At 37.4% G+C, this 21,382-nt stretch overlaps 2 protein-coding genes across 7 annotated transcripts in view; one reads left to right on the top strand and one right to left on the bottom strand.

Annotated features, from left to right (window-relative positions):
- LOC105193738 overlaps window positions 1-13,539 on the top strand; it is a 60,643-nt gene extending 47,104 nt beyond the window's left edge. For 2 of the 4 annotated variants that reach the window (XM_011158303.3, XM_039450768.1), the window contains exons 2-6: window positions 7,217-7,593; window positions 9,743-9,980; window positions 11,412-11,773; window positions 11,872-12,159; window positions 12,619-13,539. In XM_011158303.3, the coding sequence (XP_011156605.2) occupies window positions 7,217-7,593; window positions 9,743-9,980; window positions 11,412-11,773; window positions 11,872-12,159; window positions 12,619-12,807 (1,454 nt within the window). In that variant the 3' untranslated portion in view covers window positions 12,808-13,539. Of the gene's footprint in view, window positions 1-3,490; window positions 4,116-4,236; window positions 4,807-7,216; window positions 7,594-9,742; window positions 9,981-11,411; window positions 11,774-11,871; window positions 12,160-12,618 lie in introns of those variants that run through there. The other 2 variants (XM_011158302.3, XM_011158304.3) reach the window with 2 other exon arrangements.
- On the bottom strand, window positions 13,303-20,766 carry LOC105193735 (transcription factor GAGA). Of its 3 annotated transcripts, XM_026137807.2 has the most exons (6): window positions 20,153-20,766; window positions 19,454-19,661; window positions 19,172-19,354; window positions 18,590-18,830; window positions 15,958-16,326; window positions 13,303-13,899 (listed from the first exon to the last, which is right to left on the bottom strand). In XM_026137807.2, the coding sequence occupies exons 2-6, from the start codon at window positions 19,640-19,642 to the stop codon at window positions 13,601-13,603; spliced, it is 1,281 nt and encodes a 426-aa protein (XP_025993592.1). In that variant the 5' UTR covers window positions 19,643-19,661; window positions 20,153-20,766; the 3' UTR covers window positions 13,303-13,600. The 3 variants fall into 3 exon arrangements, with proteins under 3 accessions (XP_025993592.1, XP_011156602.1, XP_039306703.1); XM_011158300.3 differs by lacking the exons at window positions 13,303-13,899; window positions 15,958-16,326 and adding an exon at window positions 16,493-17,940 and having other exon boundaries at window positions 20,153-20,759; XM_039450769.1 differs by lacking the exons at window positions 13,303-13,899; window positions 15,958-16,326; window positions 20,153-20,766 and adding an exon at window positions 16,493-17,940 and having other exon boundaries at window positions 19,420-19,591.
- Between the last annotated feature and the right edge of the window lie 616 nt (window positions 20,767-21,382).

Below are 21,382 nucleotides of genomic sequence, written 5' to 3'. Positions count from 1 at the left end.
CGACTTTACTCTATATATAAAAATTTGATATACATTATATATTTTGGATGATACGTCACGTTGCGCAATCACGTTGAGATGAGCTATCGAGTGACTGGATTAATCAAGAGAAGTATAATTCGCGGGATGCCAGACATTGTATCGAGAAGTGGATGATGTTATTATCCAGTCACGTCGATGTAACTCCAATCCTTCGCCATTGTAATTCAATGACACTCGAACCTTCCTCTCCCGTTCCTTCCTCTCCAATCACGAAACCGCGCGCGATTTCTCGCATGGCGATGCACAGTCGCGCGCGATCCAATTCACCTTATCGCAAAAAAAACTGCCGCGATCTTCCCGGTTTGATAAGAAAAGATTAGCGTAATCGGGATTACGAGGTAAACTGCGTACTCGTGGCCGAGCAAGTCTAGTCTTTTAAATGTGGAAAATTAACAGAGCTCGAAACGACGAACTATTTGAATTCGCTGCGCATGAATCTGTAATTTAATGTTCGGGCGAATGTTTGAAAATATACTTATTTCTTAATGATATGTAATAAGAAACGTAAAATATAAATTTAATTCGTGAAGGTAATCGCGAATTCCGCTATTTCGATTTTACTTCGTTGCACAGAAAAAAAGGAAGTTCGCAAAAACACGGGCTCCATAAATGAATTTCGAACCATGTGTATCCTTCCGGCCTTGTTTCGCGTGATCCATGCGAATTTGAAAAATTAATGCGGGACAGATCGTTCGCGTTACCGCTCGTATTTTATAAATGGGAACTTTCATTCGAGCCAAAATGTTTGGCTCTTTCGTAATTTAAAAAGCCATCGTCGCTGACCTTCGGCATCGTTCGCCCTGGGGAATTGTTGTTCGGACCATCGCGACGCAGGCCTGGTAGTAATCGCGCTCGCATGCAGCCTCGACCGCGGAGCCATATGCACGTGCGTCCGTTACACCTGATAGCAAGCGCGACGTACGCCGTTGCGATAACGTTATCGGTGATGCGCGATCATTTTTCTCCCTCGATCAAGGCCTGTCCACGTCATCCTGATTAATATTCGTACCGAAACGCGTCCCAAAAAAACCGCCCCCTTCGCCACTCGCCCGTCCTCGACGCCGGCTGAACTTTGATCGTAAAAACCTGTTGGAAAAAAACGAAAATCAGCATGCAGTCTCGAATACTCATACGTACGTGCCTACGGATTAGTACCCTTTAATCGTACCCCTAGACCACAGGCTGACTGATTGGAAAACTGTTTATTTCGCAAGACAATCTGCGGCTAGCGAACGCTTCCAAGCGCGCTGCCGGCCACACCGCGCATTATCGGTGGGCTCTCCACTTTCAAGAAAACACGAACTGCATGATGATACAATGCTCGATTTTTTCGCGTTTTTGTTTTTTATCTGTTGCACTTGTAGATACCGCAATAAATCGAATAAACTCGTTAACATTGTCGAAAAATGGAGTTTGATTTTCTACAAGATTAAATTTCCGACTTGGCTGTGCTGGAGAAAAATTGAAATTGATTCAATAGGATTATTTGTTTAAAAGCTTTATCTGTGCAAAATATTATTTGAAATAAGTATTTTATGCAAATATAAAAAAAACAAACGGGATGTTTAACATTTATATATACGTCTACTTAAAATAAGATATTTATTTTACATTTCAATATATTATGAATATATGAGTTTTCTCTATTGTTTATTTTATGTTGTTGATGACATATCGAAATGTAAAATAAATATCTTATTTTAAGTAAATGTACATGTTTAATACCATTTACTTTTTTATATTTACATAAAATATTTATTTTGAATAATATTTTTATAGATACAATAAATAAATATTGCTATTACTATTTTCTATTTCAACTATTTTCTCCAACATTGCTTATCTTTTGCGTGATAAATGATAGTAAATTCTCCCGTTCGACGATTAGCGACGCTATCGTTAATCCCGAAAATGGTCATCGTATCGATGTGCAAAAGAGGTATTAAACAACAAAAATTATCGAGAGATTGGCAAAATCGAAATAACAGGCGATAACAGGGAGAAAAAAAAATGGTATCGCTTATCACTTCCTTTCGAAAGCAAAAATGAAAATCAGTGAGTGAATAATATTTATAAAACATTTCATTAATTGAATTAATACTCGACGTATTATAATAATCGTATATTTACATCCTATGCGCTCTCTGCCTGAGGTTAATTAATTAATCAGCTTGAGCAAAGCAATTAATCAGCGTGATAACGGTATGTACACCCTGATGTTTGGCTGCGAATACCGTTTGAGGTTCGTTCACGTTTCCCACGAGGGAAAATTGCATTTGTGACAGTTAATCCGGATAATCCGACGTTTAAGAGAGAGAAAGAGAGAGAGAGAGAGAGAGAGAGAGAGAGGGATGTTTAATTTCTCGGATATCTTTTAGAGATTTACGTAATTCGGATAAATACACAATTAAAAACATCCTGTGTTTAGGATGTCATTGTAAAAGAATATATTTCTTTATACTTTAATTTCAGATATTAAAGTGACGGTAATCGGTAATTATATTTTTACGCTATATGTGCAATATGTGAATATACAAATGTATTGATTTTATTGAAAAATTTTCTTTGCTAAATTATTATTTCTTAATCGATTTTAAATATTTCAGAATACTATCCAAGTAGAGTCGAATATCTCTGAAAATGAAAAATGGAGTATAAAGTGAACATGAATAAGTGTTCAGATGTGTAATAATAAAAAAAAAATATAGAAAAATGATAAGAAAATAGAAAAGAAATTAATTTAAAAAATTTTCTAAACTAAATATATCATTGAAATGAAATTAAAATTAAGTATATCAAACGTGCAACGATATATCAGTGAAGAATTTATTGAAAACCGCTAAATGAGTACTATAAATGTTACTTATAAAGTATTATATAAAGAAAAATGTGGATTGAAAGACAAGAATTGTATTATCTGCATACAGAATATAAAAAAAGCATGAATTTTTTTTATCTGTACATACATACACGCACATACAGCAAGTGTAACAACGACTGTGTGACATTGTTGAAATTTTGAATAATAGATTGCGAACAAAATATCTTATCACCTGCATTTAAATTCCTGCTGGAAATAATTCTCGTATGAAAAAAACAAGTTTTAGCAAGGAACTCCCTCTCCTCTTTCCTGTTGTTCTAAAACTGTGCTCATCAGCTAAAAATTTCATGTTTTGATTAAGATTTTGTAAAATAATCGTTGAAATGGAAAAAGGTTCGCGCGAAAATTTCTCTTTCGAAAAAGACTTTTCTACGATATTTTTGTACACTTGTCAAAACCTAATTTCTACCGTGATGGATTTTTATATTTTTTCCACTGAAATTTTCAAAGGTTTTCTTCATCACCGGCGAATTCTTTCCTGCAAATTGTTTCGCTGCGCAATTTTCATCACGCTATTTGCAAACACGCGCTTACGTGCCTCTGTCTGTTTAGCAACATCATGATGATGCGCGATTGTATACATACGTAGAATACATTCAACGTCGAGCAGTCGATACTCGGCACGGTTGAAATTATCACGGTATACACACGGGTCAGCGAGTGATATCGCGAGTACAGGACAGGGCCCGCGGGCACGTCATTTCTTGTCAGTCGGCGGGAATCATCGCGATCGTACGCATGTATACGTTTATCATTATCACTCGCTCGATGACACTGAAAATACTAATAAATACGCCTAATCAGTGAAAGAGAGAGGCGCGCGATATAAAGGCGAAAACAAGTTCGTGATCGATACTTCTGAAGAGGCTGAAGAGGAATGAAGTAAATTATACCGATCAAGTTCTGGAATACGTATGCTCAAACCGAGTAAGAGTGTACTACTATATAGTGGTGTCGTTACCTTTAGTCAAAGTGTATGAGAAAGTGGCGGTCGAGAAGACTGGCTTCGCTGATACCTCACAAGGTTTACAAGAATACTACAGGGTTCTCTAATCAGGGCCGATTATACCAAGGATCATTCAAAATTAATGCACTTTAATGCAATCGAATTTTTTCTCCGCTTATGCTAGGGCGTTGTTTCTGAAGAAACTGAAGAGTCACGAATTAAATAGTTCCGATCAAGATCTACAATGTATGTATGAATTAATTGTACACTACTTACGGTGATGTTGCTGCCTTTAGTCAAAGTGCATGAGGAAGTGGTGGTTTAGACAGGTTTGTGAATACGTTACCAAAACTTGGTCGTTTGAAATTAATTTTAAAGGAGTCAAATTTCTCTTTATGTCTATATTATCGTGTATATGCAATAAAAGTAATTTTGTATTTGTGTTAAAACTAATCCTTGCTTGTAAAATGTTTGTATTAAACCTTCAAGGTATTTTAGCGTTAATTTAATAGAATGTGATTATGCTATTTTAATATTTTGTGTCAAATTGATGTTCAATATTTTTTAATCTTAAAATAACACGATCTTTCTATACGGTAAATGAATAAAATATGTGTTAATTTAACGTGTTATAAATGTTAATCTTACTGAAGAAATGTGCTTCCGTAATTTGCTTCGAAACGTTACATTAGTTTTTCACATAAGATTTGCGTCGTTTTCCAACATATCTTGTGTTAAGTTAACAAAAACGTTTGGATAGACCGTTTGGGACATGTGTGTTAAATTGGACACTGCTGAAGATGCTCAAGAATGACGGATTAAATGGTATCGATCGAAGTTTATAAAGTATACGTGAATTAAGTAACAGTGCGCTACTCTGTGGTGGTGTCGTTGCCTTTAATCAAAGTGGCGGTTGATGGAGAAGACAAACGCGCTGGTACGTTGCGGGAATATGAAAGGAAGAAGTAAGATCTAAAGAACCTCCGTTCTTTAGCTCTTATCTCTTAATATCAGGAACGATTACAGAACGTCGGTCGGACGTTAGAATTAACTTTGATGCAACTGAATTTCTTTTTACGTCTACGCTGCAGCGTATTACGATCTATCAAAGAAAGACGAATCGTTAAACTAACAGCTCGTTTAATCCAGACTGCTCGCTCAATCGAACCACCTTTTACTTAACTCGAAACGTACACGCTCCTCTTGCGCGATTCATTGAAAATACGTCACTCTATTCACCGCGCCCGAAAAGATTTATTTCGCGGAGCATTACGCTGCTTTTCACAGCACAGTGCGTGGCGTAACGTTTTTCCTACGAGCGCGGAGAGGTGAAAATTTTCGCGGGGATTCATCCGAATCGCGATGAGGTTTTAGCGCGATTGACGTGAGATTTTTACGATTTGCCGCAAAAATCGATATGAAAAGACGAAAAGATTTGCGAACAATCACACAGTCAAAGTAGTCTAAAAAAGAAAAAAAAAGAAAAAGGAAAAGGAAAGAAGCGCGGAGACCGCAACGGAGCTCGTTTATGCGGCCAACGCCACCGTGCGCGACACGCAAAGCGGGAAATGACGGATTATTAAATTAAAGTCACCATGACGGTCAGTGGTCAAGGAAATGGGTGACCGCCGACGGTCGACGTCCGACTTGCTGACCACGCATTAAGCGGTCAATCGGCGCGGCGGTTCCGCTCGCGATCGCGAAGCGAAATGTGACGCATGGTGGTCATTGAGCACGGTTCGTTAAACATGATCTTATCCCGAGAGATATCTGATCGTCTCGCACCAGTCGGATTACATATGCATTCACGATCACGTACGAATCGGACGGAAAATCGTTGAGACACAACCCGATACGGAAATCAACTCGATTCGTCGATCGATCGATCAGTCGGTCACGATCCTCGGTGGGTTGAAAAACGTTGTAATTATTGGGTTCTATACTTGTCGAATAATCAGCAAAATTCGTGAGAGATTGATCTCGTAAATGATTATCACGTGTGCAATCGAAGCTATTGAGATGTTGCGATATTATTAAATGTTTGTCTTGCAACTAGATTACATACTTTCTACATACACTCCAAAATCAATGATATTAAATATCTTGCGAGAATGCATATGAAGTATGAAAAGTTATTTATTAAAAAGTATTTTATGTTAATTAAATGAAATGAAATAATTTAAATTAAATTTGAATTACATAGTAGTTCATAATAATAGCCAATAAATGTAAATTAAATAATAGCTAAATTTGTATAACAGCTAATTTAACGAATGATTGTTCCGGTAAATCATTTTTAAGGCGGTAGTTTACGTAAAAATATCTTTTTTAAGTATCTTAACTAATCTAAGAAATATCCAAACGGTACGAACTTTTGTTTCAACACGATATTTTTCTGCTTAATTTAAATAACGACGACAGTTGGGTTCTCATAAAAAAATTTCGCGAAGAAGAAAAAGAAGATGAAGATTTGTAGTTTTATACCAAATAATTAAACGCATCGGCTGCTTACTGAATTTTATAGATCTGTGAACGCGAGAAACCCGTGAGATTTCAAACGAATGAAAATTTCATCGTTTGTTCAGCGTACATATTCACTAAGTGCATACTTAAGCGACATTACTAGATAAACGAAGATAATTGAAACGCTATATGAATTTCCAGCTGTAAAGACACGCACAGTCGCCGGTTTTCACGATTCATAAAAGATTTAATGTTTGATGTATTAACACATCTCGCCAAGTTTATGCCCCGTTCATATACATCTTGAGTCGCTATCTTTATAAATCCAGTTTGGCCAGAATGATTAAGGAAGCGGTACAAAACTTGAATAAAATTAATAATAAAAGAAAAGTAGAACTGTGTACGCAGTTTCATCTGTACCCTCCTCATTGCAGATATTTGAATGACGTGATATTGGAAATAGCTAATATTAAAGCTTATCTATATTTTTCATCGTACACAGTCATTATCAGTTCATCTTTTTTTCCCATATAAAATTGAGATCTCTTACATAAGACCTCATTTTACATTTTTCATCAATTATTTATGTCTCAATAGCCTTGTTATTTAATCATTGTGTAACGAGATATTTTTAATTTACCTTATCTTCATTTTTTTAAAAATTCTCATCAGAGCGCGGATTTATTATCGAAACTCGCGCGAGGCTGATTGTTGAACAAATCGAAATTCGTGTAGAATTTATTATCGGCAAATCGCGGGATTTTGCGGAATTTGTCGTGCGCGCGAATCTCGAGGTGCAAGACCGCATTCAAGTGCTCCTGTTTGCGAGAGAATTACTGAGAAACTCGATTTCTTCCACACGTCAATCCGTCTTGCTTTTGCAGGCGAAACTTCCAGCGCGGTAAAATCTGCACGCGTTCCACGTCGATTGGGAAACGTCGGGAATCGCCGAGCGATGTTTTATTTGGACGGAAGAGACGGCGCCGCCGCCGCCGCCAAGTGCGGCTCGTCGTCACCCAACGGAGAGGAGATCTTCGGCTGGTGGTTGAGCGATCGGGAGATCGCGGTATCGCCTAGATCGCATCGCGTCAGGGATCATCGATCACCCGGATCGTCCTGCATCGACTCGGACGATTCGGGTAGCTGGAGCTTCGTGCAGAATGTGTCGCGACAGAAGTACGAGAGTGGAATCCACGAAAATAACGAGTTCAGCTCGTTCACGCGGGACACCGAGTTGATCGAGATAAACACGAGGGAAATGGTGAGTGTAATGATGTCATATTTATTAATATGATGCATGTCTTGAGGCTCAAGTTTCCGAATTGGACGATCCTCTGATGAGTTTGAAGTCAGTTTTGATTCAGGAAAAGTTTCGGAGAAAGTCCGTGCACGAAAAGAACTGTTTTGCTGAAGTATTTAAATTAGCTAGATACGGATCTGAAATTAATTTTGGGTGACCATCAAAGTAATATTGTAGGATGTTCAAGATTAGTTCTTAAAATGTCAAAACTTTTTGCAGCATTCATCGTGCTTGAATATTTTTATAATTATTTTGGTAGACTAAGAAAATTATTTCCTGTATCTATAGTTAAATTTTTTAATACTTTATTAAATAATATATACCATTATTTTATTAATATTTGCGATTTTCTGGGTAATTTCGAACAATTTTAGTAATAATTGCACAAGAATAAATTTTCTACTTTTTCTCATCACACAGATTTTATTTCGTGTATAGTCCCTTGGCATAATATAGGGGAAGGTGGCGTATCTTTGATTGAATTTTGACATTTTTTATTGTGCAAGTTTTATTTTGGTGTATACAAATATAAAAACAATTTTTCACATCTGTAACTAAAATATTTTTTCTAGTTTTGACATTGATATATATTTTTTGTAGATTGAAATTGTTATTTTTTATATACTTGTTTTAACATTAGAAAAAAAAACTGGTCAAAGGTACAACACCTATGACGTACCTCTGACCAATAAATACAAAAGTTGAATATAAAAGTAAATTTCATAACTTTTATATTTATATATTTTTAACGTTATTTTATAGTATATAAATTTTCATATAAAATGTATGAAATTTACTTGAATAATTCCGTATTTCAAATTGAATCTTAACTAAAATAAAAATTTTTTATAACATGTCTTAAAACTGTAATCTTCACCTTCATTTTTTTCAAGATACAAAATTTATTATAATAATATATTATAATAATTTATTATTATAATAATTTATTATAATAACATTTGCTCATTTTATTATTTGTTGTTAATGTTATAAATTGAAAGTTAAGATTGAAAGTCTTGAATTTTGAATAATTTTTTCTAGATAACTATTTAATAATGTAAATAATTTAAATATAGAATATATATGTACAACATTTCATGAGATTAACAAAACTTAAAACTACTACCTTTGTTTTCAAACAAAAAATAATTAAGTATTTGATAGCAACATAATTCTCGTTATTATTGAAATTGTTATACTTATAGCATTTTCAGTAATAAAACTTGAGACTATATTTTTATAAATATTCAATAGATAATTTGGTCAAAGATATAACAAATCAAAGAAACGCCACCTTTTTCTAAATCAAATAATGTAATGTAATCTAATTTAAATAACTTTGCTAACATAATTGAAGTAATTTAGATTCGAGAAGAAATGTATGAAGCTAAGATAACAGCGCCTTTGAAATATTTGATTGAAATATTACTCGCGCGAGTACATATCGCTACCACCGTATTCATGTACTTACAAAATTGAACTCTCAATGTTATTAAATTAACAAACGCCAGATATAGCGTGGCCAGAGCACTCTTTAATTTTGCACTGGACGCGAGTTTCCTGTTCATGTTTTCCTTTCGACGGGAATTTAGTTTATTTACAGCACGCGCGCACACATACACACCCACACAATCTCCGTGCACACGTGGTTACACTTCACGTGCGGTACATCTCTAGACTCACTTAGGGAAGTGTGGATTTTATCTTCATTTGCACATTTTTTCCTCTTTGCCCGACGTATTACACGAATTGTATCCAATCCGATTATCAGGCCGCAAGAGAGGCTGCTGCTCGGTTAATTAAATAACTGGGCGAATAAATGTAAAGGGGTCGATCCGCGCGACTGATAGATATCACTTGCACACGCAAGGACACTTATAGGCACTCGTCATTTAACTCGCAATTAGTTTACGAATTTATCTGCAATTTTTCTAATTAGTGGCTTGAAAACATTACTTTTTTTTCCTTTTCTTCAATATTTTATTCGCGTTTGTCAGACTCGTAAAGCGTTCGATACGACGCCGCGAAGACTTAACGACACACGTCAGTCCCGTTGAGACCAGAAACGATGGAAACGCACGATTAATAAATAATCCCCGTTGGCATGCAGAACAGTTTGTCCGCGACTGTTGTAACCGGCAGCGAGGTTGGCAACGTCAAGGAGGAACGCGTCAATCCCGTCTGCTACACTCCGGAGAGACTGATCAGATCTCAAGAATACCGGATACTCGTACCATCCCCTCACCGCTTCGCCTACTCCCAAGCGAGATTCACGCCGGAGAACGAGAGCGGAGAATGGAAGTTCCACCGAAAGCGATTGAGCCGTTTCATCGATCCCAGGCAAATCGGTACGCAGTCTGAGGTCTTTCTCACCCTTGTCTATCTGTCCCTTCTCCTTTTGTTCAGTCGAGGTCCAAGGAAGGAAGCGCAGATGAATCGCGCTCGGTTCTTCGAACCGGCCCCGAGCAAAGCCATCTCATAGAACTCATTGGCCCATTGGCTGACCTAATAAAGTTTCGCGGTTTACCAATGCGCGGAATTGAGTTGCTTGGCGTATCAGATTTACTCCCGTTTCCTTCGTCTCCGGGACCGTGGCTCGGATGTGCTACCGCCGTAAGGATGTCGAGTGGCATGAGACTGCGAAACTGCCACGAGCATTGTTGTAACACGCTAACAGGCTTCGATCCGGGTTCCAGGATTGAGGCTGAAGAAAGTTAAGCAAGCTTGAAGCAGCTCCGAGGTTGCAGCGATCATCCTGAATTCAAGCTTGATTGACATTCTCTCTTCATCAAATGCGTAGATGTTGCAAAATTGTGTAAATTTTAGATATAATCACGATGAAATAATGCTATTATTTAATGTATTAGAGGAATCGAAAAGTAACGTAGTTTTTATAAATTATGTAAACATTATATAGTTTTGTTAACATAATTTATTCAATAATATAATTACCATTATTTACTGTGATGGTTGTTCATTTATTATATAAAATTTTTGAAATTTCTTTCTCGAAGAAGCTAACTAACTTCGATTCGAAAAATGTAAATAAAGCGAATCGAATATCATTTGCTTTTGCAAAGTTTTTTTTATAAGAAGTGCTCCAATTGGAAAAATTGCCAGTCCGATGGGACAAATACGATGAATGAGATAATACTTTTTATCTTGATTCTCCAATTTTTTGTGATGTTGTTTTATTATATTATGTTCCAGTTACAGAATGAAAACCGATTGATTTCTTCGAGAAGGAAATTTAAAAATTAATAAATGAATGTAGATGTAAAAGTGCACATTCATCATAGAAAATAATATTATTGAATAATAATAATATTATTCAATAATATTATTTTCTATATTATTTCATACATTCATTTATTAATTTTTCCTATCAATTATATTATTGAATAAATAATAAATTATGACAAAAGTGCATACTATTTCCATTATTTAATAAAACTGGCATTACTCTCTGATCGCTCTAATATTTTATCCGTATGTTCGGTGAGTACTAGAAAACTTACCAACAAATTTTTGCAAGCTTGTCAAAATAAGAAACAAAAATTGGTAACATTCTCGACAATAATATAATTCACAAATCACATCTAGAAACATTGATTTTAATTAATTTCTAGATTGTTAATTTCTTTACAATGCGAAATTTGCAAAAATCAATATTTTACACACCCCACATTTTTATTTTCTTTTCGAAATATGTCGGAACTTGAACGATACGATTAGCGCAGACAATTACGCATAGAATGCATACAAAATTATAAATGCAGGTGTAACGCAGCTGAGGACACTTCTAAATTTACCGAACGCGGATACGACAACATATATGATTTCTGAGCGCGGACAATGGACCGCCGATGATCTTAACACGTTGGCAAGATCGAATGACTCAGACTGCAGCGTGCGAAGTACGAAGACGACCGATAGCAGCAGATCGAGCTACCATAGACTGAACTCCACTTGGGACGATTGCAAGGATCCAACCACCAGGCCGTCCTCCCTGGAGGACACTTCCGGTATACAGAGTTACGATTGGAGCTTGGAGACCCAGAGTGACTCGCGAAACACACCGATGTGCCTTTGCGACGAGCTGGCGATCGCGTTGAATGCTCGCACTGCGCATTTCGTTAACGTAAGTTTCTTCGAATTACAAAAGGTGCCGAATAAAATGAATTATTCAATCAATCTGCATGATTTGCCTGAGATAGAAATAAAATGAACGATCTTCAGGATCGAGGTACCAACGCCATCAACGAGATAGGTATCTTGGAAGATCTTCGGAACGATCCCAGGAAAGTGATGGTTCTCCTGGAGGAGGAGGATCGATTCTGCAACTGCACGTCCTCACATGACCAATTAACCAGACTGGCTCTGACTATAGAGACGGACGTGGAAGCACCACCGGCTCTCGACGATTCGAATAATTGGATACGCCACCTTCGCGATAGAATAGAACAGCTGCAGCTCGCCAATAGAGAGATCCTTGGGGACATACGCGGTTTACGTACAAACTTTCAGGTAAACGTCTCGTTCTCGCACATACCTTATCTTCCGGCTCAAATGAAATTGAAATCTTGAGATATAGGACTCGAATAGTTATACATTATCGATTTCTCGAGGAAGTCGATGTCACTGCAAAGGATTGCAATAATATAAGCACTGTGGAGGAGTTTATATGCTCTAGCGATTGCACTTTATTACTTGATATTGATTGCATTAAATATGGATAGCAAAATTTCTAATTAATGAGAAATGGAGTCAATGAAAATTTTTAGACAGGTCGTTTGTTGCGGTTTCTCAATGTTCGGTATTAAATATATTTTCATAATTAAGCAACGGATTGAAATTCTGCTAAAGAATATCCAAAGTATAATATTAAAGGAAAAACTTATTTCATTTGCATCTCGATATTCCGCTTTCCGTTATTAAAACCGTAACTATACGCTGCAATATTCATACATCTTATGAATTTTACAGTGCGATGAAAAGAAAGCGATCAATTTGTCGAGTGACACAATGAGATTGTTAGAAGACGTTCACGATCTGAGATATTTTGATGACCTGATTAAACTCCTGGGAGGAGACCTCGACAAAATCTCCCGAAGAAATTGGCCGTTTATTCTAGGACACAGCAATCCTCACGAAGAGATGAATCTGATAATTTGATTATGCTCTTAAAGATCGCCGTAGATCTCGAAGATTATGATCTCAAAAATAATTGCGAGTAGTCGATACGCAGGGTAAAAGAATTGTCTTCAAGAAGAGAATGTAAATGGTGACATCTTCTCTTCAATATTCCCATTTGATTTCATAAAAGCGAAGTATCTCTTCTTTCGGCTCGGTGACTTAAATATTTTCATGAAAATACTAATTTAGTGAATGATCTCGAAGAATAATTTTAGTTAGTATAAAAGAGAGAAAGATTGAACCGTGGATATTTCGACGTTCCAAAACAAACGAAGTAATCTCGGCAGGGAAGTCGACTCCATAATATATTATCGAAATAAATCTTGTGCAAATAATTATTAATGAAACTTGTAATATATTCCGAATAGATTTTGTTTTTTTCTTTTTTATAAAACTTTCAACAAGATGTTTAAATTTTTTTAATTTTTGTATTTACATATTTGCACATATTAAGAAAAATAGAAAGCAAATATATACATTTATTATTACTAAACAATTTATTTTTTATAAGTCATACATATTTAAATCCGTGTACATAATAGCACCGAGTAAAAAAATTTCTAATGTAACAAATCGTTGCTACTCGTCACGCTATTTTTAATCACTATCTATCGCCGCGTTTTTGCCGACACTTTTAACATACTCGTCTGTAACTACCACATCGCGTTAAATAGCCATATTTTTATAAGTTAAATCTACACTTTGTGAAGTCTATTCAGTGTTCCGTTAATACTGTCACCCTCGGTTTCGTTTTTTCTACGGAGTCACGAAATTAGGTGACGTCCGTACGCTGCATGTGCCTGACGTGCTGTCGGGTTGAATCATGGTAGGCAATCCCCGCACGCAGCATCTCGCCGTGTCGGAACACATCGTGCGACGCGGAAAAGGACGGTAAAGTGGGCAACGACGGCAGCAAGCAGCTCAGCATGCTAGGACCGCCGTCTGAGGAGTAGATCCCATTAGTCGGGGGCACCATAGACGTGTTGCACGTGGCCGGTGTGGATCCCGGCAGTGGATGTCCGTTTTGATCGCCGGAACTCAATAGGCTTGAGCTCGTACCCATCAGGTTCCCTACGAATACCGAAGAGATCTAGGTTTTGCTAACGTTACGAGGTAACGAGATCTCGACACCGTAGGTCATATATATTTCTATTAGAGGTGTGTGAATAGTTCAATTTCGAATCGATCGCCTATTTTGATTGTTTCTTTAATATCTCAAGCGCGACCAATCTTCGCTTTTGATTGTTTGTCGATTTCCAAAACTTTTCTACTGTTTCTAAATCTTATAAACTATTCAATATATATATATTTTAATATTACACAAAATATATATCATAATATAGTAAATGTATATTATATAAAAATATAATACAAACTATTTAAAAGTTTGTGTATACGATAAACAATTGTCTCCGAAAATTGGTTTCGACACTTCGTAAGTTTAATCATAATTTTATAAAATTTAGAATATGATTTAAAAACCAAAATTATTCCATTATATTTTCATAATAAAGTGCACTAAAGTACTATCACTTTAATAATATTATAAATACGTACAATATATTGTATTCAATATTCATTTATCAGCACACATTTATCAGTATATATTTATTGTCTGTAGTATCCATTATAAACTTAGCACATTATTTTTTGTAATTATTTTTTACAATTTTTAATTAATTTTCTCATCTATTAAGAAGGATCTGTAACATCATTGAAAATCCTTTATTACTATGTGTTCAATTAACATGTGAATCTGGGAAAATTTGATTTGATTTCGCTTCGTATTCGGATCACAGAGATCGATTTGATTCATTTTGACTTTACAAGTGCTTCACATGTGATTAATTCACACACCTCTTATTCCTATTATAATAATTCCTAATAAATTGTTCCTAATAAAAAATTGTAATTCTAATACCTATTATAAGCGTACGCAATTAAAATTCTAAACTAATTATAAAATTAAGCTCTCGTGTATACACGCTAAGAAAAACAAATGAAATAATGCAAATATATATTTTCATACATTACATAATATATAATATATTTTTATATATTATGTTATTACATTCGTTATATATTATAATATATATTTTATTTATATTATAATATATATTTTCAGACTTGTCAATTTCATTGGTATTGGTACGTTAACTCTGAAACTGTGGTGAATTTTTATTCAAATACAAGTTTAGCACAGTTTTTGTTATTAAAATGTTGATAGTTTAAGACAACATTTAATAATATTTTTTTACGTAAAAATAGTGTTCATTCATTTTTTGGCACCATATAATCTATAAAAAAAGGCTTAAAAGATTTACAGACATAAAAACGTGTAAAAAAACTTTTTAATTATATGTATAAATTTTCATATAATATAAAATTAAATATAAAAAAATATTTTAATTTTAATATTGATTTTTAACAAATATTTTGCAAGTTATGAATAATAATTAATTAATTAGTTAATATCTCAAAAATAAAAATCACAATTGCGTACCATCGGTTCATGATAGTGTAAAATAGAAGTAAAATTAAATAATATCACATTTTCAGACAAACGCGAAACTTAACGTCGCAAGGATTAATCGTGACGGTATAATAAATCCCGAATATTCCCCGGTCGCAATCGCGTTCTCACAAAACATTGATAATTATCAGTGCTTATGATCGCACGGTGCAGAATTTATATCCAACGTAAAGGAGAGACTTGCAATTCGCGTGAATGTGTTCGCGGTGTAATCGCTTTAGTAAAAGCGATAACGCATTCGGTACATCCGTTAATCCTTCGATAATATCGCGTACATCGTGTAATGCGCGTGAAGCGTAACATTAAAATTTTAATGCCATTGTGTAACATTTCTCCGTCGAATCAATGATTTACAACCAACGAGCTCATTAGCAGTAATTATTCTTCAAACATTTCATACATGGAGGAAATCTTCATCATATAATTCACTCATTTTCTCTCGCTTCTCTCTTTTCATCCAGAAAATATTGTTTCCTCATAATTGCATCATTCAAATTCAGGAATTTATTTGAGGTACGATATACCTGTTTATATCAAGCACTTATTAGACGTTCAAAAATAAAATACTCTTAAAACCCAAGTAACTTGCGATTCACCTGGAAGACTGACACTCGAAGCGGAGCTGACGGACGAGGCGATCGACAAGGGTGTCATCATAGAAAAGTCCGAAGCTTCGGAGGATCTCGCGGCGAGGTGCGAGTCCAGCCTGGCAGTGGGACGAACACACGCCAAGGACGACAGGCCGAAATCGGTGGCTCTATCCGCCGCTGCCGCCGCCGCCGCTGCCGCTGCCACCGCTGCGCGTCGATGCCTCGCATGTATACCAGACTTGCTACTGTTGCCCAAACCGAAGTGCAGAAGCTCTAAGTGTCTTCGGAGATTTCTCGATTGGCGCAGAATCGCGCCGCACAGCGGACACGACACCGGTTGATCGGACAGACTGCGTGTCTTCGACAATCCGTCTCCTAGAACGAATTCGAAACTAGACAGACTTGTGATCTATCGACGGAACTTGGAACATTTCTGCATCATGTGTCCACATAAGCCATTTTGCTATGATAACAAATAGAATAATTCAGAAGATTCTGAAATAACGCCAAAATTGTGTTTTATGAAAAATAACACAGCACATAGTATTATCACGTACCTTACGCTTTATTGAAAAAGAAAAGAAACTGGATATTACATCATTATACCCATTATCTTATTTCTTTCTCAATTAAAATACTAGCGGTTTTGTGTATGTACTATTGTCAACAGTCCACGCACGCAGCATATCATTGCAAAACGGGAATGTACGCCGATTAGTTCTACTTTGTGGCTGCTGGAAGATCCTCGCTTTCATCATGAAATGGTATTTGTGAGCGGTAGCCCGTATTCTTAGAAATGTATTACTATTAGACCATTCTATGGTAAGGAGGAATTAAAAAGGAGGCAGTAAAATAAAGTGCGGTGGACGAAGTTGAATTGCACAGTCACACGAAACCCTGATTATCGTGTAAGTCGATGGTAAAAGAATAACGATAATTTCACGATACGGCTTTACTCATTATACTTAAACCTGCGTCGATTAATCCTATAGTACTTATCTTATGCATTAATGTGGAAGATTCTTCGTATAAAATTAAACGCGCAAATATATTCCGAACTTTTGACCTAGTTACGTACGCTCATAATTACAAATAACCGTTCGTGTAAATGTTTTACATACGTACAAGTACTGCAAAATATTTTTCATCTCTGCTCTCTTACGTAACGCGCCACATACCACTCACCACGATCTCTAGTATCGCATCACTGTAAAACACAATTCGACAACCAAACGGAATCCGCAAGAAAATTAACTATGAAACGTCAATCGTCTCGATACTTCTGCCGAGTCCGTTTCCTGTATATTTATCTGGCGATTGTCGGCGACGGGATGCTGCTCGGCGATGATATTGCGCTCTCGGGCTCGTGTGACGTCGGCGACGGCAGGGTAGGATTGCACACTATCTGTTCGCAATCGTTACTACCGTTGTCAGTTCCATACGTCACCGATGACTGATTGTTGTAATCATCATGCTCATCAATTTCAGGCTTAATATCAGGCTTAATTTCTACCATCGCATAGTCCGTATTTTGCGTCGTCGCCATTGCAGCTGCCACGGAGTTATTGAACCGGTGCTTGCACGAGGATATCAAATGCCTACGTAGATTTCGCGCCTGACGCAGAGTCGCGCCGCAGAACGGACAAACGCCTGGACAATCGGAGGCGCCGCGTGCCTTCGAATGATTCGCGCTTGCGGTCAACGTGTTTCCGGTCATCGAGCTGATCGGCGCCGTCTGAGTAGCCGCAACAGACAGGCCGGACAACGCCAAACCGGACGGGAAACCTATGTTGAGGGAACTGTGGAACTGCGGTATGTGCAACGGTGAGAACTGCATCGGCATCAGCGTATGCAGGTGCGATTCGCCATCCGAAATGTGATCCTGATGCGCCGCCTGATGATTGTCCGCGACGGATGACTCTTGAAGTCGCGGAGAATGACTGCCACCCTGATGGTTGTTCGCGTAGTTTCCGACCAGGCAGTCGCCCGCTGTTAACAGACACAAACACAATGTTACCATACGGGGCTGAACTGACGGTTGCTTTGGCTTGCATTGAATTTGTTTCCCTCCCTCCCTCTTTCTCTCTCTCTCTCTCTCTCTCCCTCTCGCTCTCTCGTTCTCTCGCTCTCACGGTCGGACGAATCAGAGGACGACCAATCAGAAATGCAGTTCAACCCGATCGATGGTTGTGCTTGTGTCCGTTTTAATTAAAACGAAAAAAGGCCTACGTATAGTGTACAAAATTTCTCGCAGGCGGTATGATTTTTAGTATAAGTTTTTAGATGACGGCTACTGTGCTAAACGTAATACACCGGACACAAAACACAAGTGAAATTGCCGTTTCATTATTGCCATCTTGCATGCTTAATCTTGCAATTATCGGAATTAACTGAAAAATGCGGCAAGCGTAACAAATCTCTAAATAGTAAACTAAGAAAAATTAATTCATCTGACAAATCACTACATAAAAAACAAATGAGTGCTTTCGTCACACAGTACTTTATTACGAAATATCTCAAAAGCAGGAAAACAATTACGAAATTCACGTTGCACAGCTAATCTTGCAGTTTGTTCTTCATTTAAGAAATAAACTTAATTCAGCAGAAGATAAAATCTTATCGAAACTATTTACGTTACCTGCATCATCGGTCTGATCCATAGTGTCGTCATCCTTGTTTTCATAAGGCATTGTTCTGCTGTTGTCATCCAAAGGCCTGCCCTCGCTGTCAGTGGTATTACCAGTACATTGCCACTTTCCTGAAGACGTTGACGACTTCCTCCTCTTTTTTCTGCGTTTCAGCGGATAATAGGAATTGACCCTCGATAATCCATCATTCGTCGGTGTTGGTATCGCAGATACAGGAACTTCTTCTCCACTCTAAGTTTATCATACACACATGTTATACATTTATATCTATATTTAATCTTGAAGTGTTACGCCATGTGTGAATTTTCATCAAAGCTAATTTAAATTTAGTATAATTTTTTTTATTTAAATTTTGAGCCTAAAATAATATTTAATAAGATTTTTTTTATATTAAAATAATGTTAATTCAGTTATTCTAATACCATCTATAAGGTAAAAAAAGTGTAAAAAAACATCTTAATTATATTAGGACGAATTTTCACCCAGAGTATTATGTTCATGTCCACATAGATTAACTTTAATCTCTATTAATTCGTAAAACTAAAAAAAGATTAAGTTATAAAAAAATATACCTCTGTTACTACAGTTGGAGGTGATAATCCATGGATACACAGACAACGGCCCGCCTGCAGTAAAGACGGCAACTGCTCTGGCTCAACGCTCACCTCTCCTCGGTATACGAACTCCAGCAAAGATTCCAAGTCAGCCGCTTCAATTCCAGCCAGCATAACCACTGGATGCTGGCATGGCGTGCTCTGTGGATAAACACAAACTCTGTTACAAGCTTCTCTTGACGTTTTTACGTTAATTATGCGCTCACGCTAGAATCCTGGAATCGAAAAGATGATTGCAACCTTTAACAAGTCCAACAGAAATGGACTGGCCGCACAGAGAACAATCTTATGTGCAGGAAAGCTGCGTCCGCCAGCAGCCAAGGTGACGTCCACCAAATCGCCGTCTCCCCTCAACAGCTGAACCGCAGAGGCCAGAGAGGAGCTGAACTCTCCCCAGGACAAACTGTAGAGCTGGCCACTGCTACCCATTCCGTCTCAAAGAGCTTAACTGCAAAACAGAATAATTATGATCCTTCCACTAGACAATTTTAAAAGCAATAACATATATATGGAGTGTAAGGTATTTAATCCTTTCCAGCTGATCCAACAAAGTGTCCATGACACACCTGATAAACAAAAGAGGCGCTATGTTTACTAGGTTGTTTAGAATTTCTTTTCTGTTCTAAAAACAGTGTTGAGACAAGTGATAAAAAATTGCACAGTGACTGAAGCGAATGCAGCTACTGGCGAGGTTCTACTTTGAAACAATAATCCAGGGATTTATTATTACCGGTCTCGAATATTATACATATCGATATCCCAGAGATCAGACGCGGGGCATGCGTGCTCCAATAATTTTAACGCTAACGGTAACGATGTATTCATCTCTTTCTTTCTCTCTCTCTCTCTCTCTCTCTCTCCATTCCCTAATTAGAGCCCCCACCCGATTAAGCGTCGCGGCGTCGTGCTGCAAGTTAACCTAACAAACGGGATCGTTACCTGCGTACGACGGCGAAGGCTTTCTCCTCTGACGACGTCGTCGCCGACGGCGACGGGCACAGGGACGTAGCGAATTGTGTCTGTCCGCTTCCCGGGGCCGGACGATCGCACGCCGCCGCAACGAGGTTGGAGAAAGTCGTGATCGCGCGGGGGGTCACCTGAGCATAAAGTGTCGCGGCGAGTCCGCACCACGCGTTGTGTCGGGACGCGAACGTCCTCAGAACGCGCGCGTCGCATGCATCGGAAAACCGTGCGATTGTTCACAGAACACGGCACCGTCGATAGTCACTGTCGTCGTCGTCGTCGTTGTCGTCCGTTTGCGAGTTTTGCCGTACGTAGAGCGGCACGCGGCACTCTCTTTCTCTCTCTCAGTCGTAGGTGAGATTCAAACCCTATCGCAGGTGCGATCGCGTATGCGTACGATGCACGTATATGAACGAAGTATGTACATACACCACAGAGTACGTCGCGACGCGTTGCGCGACGCAGACGCAGCTACATAGTGGTGCCGTCGCGCGGTCGACGGGCGAAGCGCCCCAAAGGAACTTCCAGTTCGAAAGTCTAGAAAAGGCGCGAATTCGAATTCCTACCGAGCTGCTTCATCTTTTCAGTTTTCCGTTCGACTTATGTCCAACGTTATCAATCAATATTATATAGTAACTAGTTAAAAAGTTAAAAACTCTTTTAACTTAGTTAATTTTTAATAATTTAATTTTTAACTTTAACTAGTTATTTTTGAAACACAAACTTTAGTTTATTAATTTTTTTTAAGTTAAAAATTTATCTATATAAAAAATTTATTTATATAACTTTTATTTCTTTTTATAACAAAATAAATGTTATGCAAGATTAGATATTAAAAAATTGTACGCACTGTGCATTTCGCGTTTCCATTTAAATGTGGTAAACCGTGCTCGAGTGTGTTAATCTATGTCGATTCGTATCTCCTAAAAAGAAAACAACCTAAGCTAACTGGAGTTCGATCAATGAGAAAGAGTTTCTCACTGAGTATGAGAGAAAGAGAGATCTTTTCTCGTGATTAGAAATAATTTAATGCGCATCTTCAATCAAATCTTTAAAATACAGTTCTTTGTTTTGTTGCTCCGCTTTCCGTTCACGGCGCGTCTGTATTTCTTTTTTTCCTCAAGCGCTACCATAGTCCTTTCGTCCTTAACCTTCTGGTCGCGCTCTCTCGCGCTCGGTCCTCTGAGGGAGAAAGCAGGAAAACAA

The sequence above is a fragment of the Solenopsis invicta genome, chromosome 6 (genome assembly GCF_016802725.1).
Source record: "Solenopsis invicta isolate M01_SB chromosome 6, UNIL_Sinv_3.0, whole genome shotgun sequence".
Lineage (NCBI taxonomy): Eukaryota > Metazoa > Arthropoda > Insecta > Hymenoptera > Formicidae > Solenopsis > Solenopsis invicta.
Note: the sequence above shows the minus strand (reverse complement) of the source record. Positions and strands in the feature narration are given on the sequence as shown.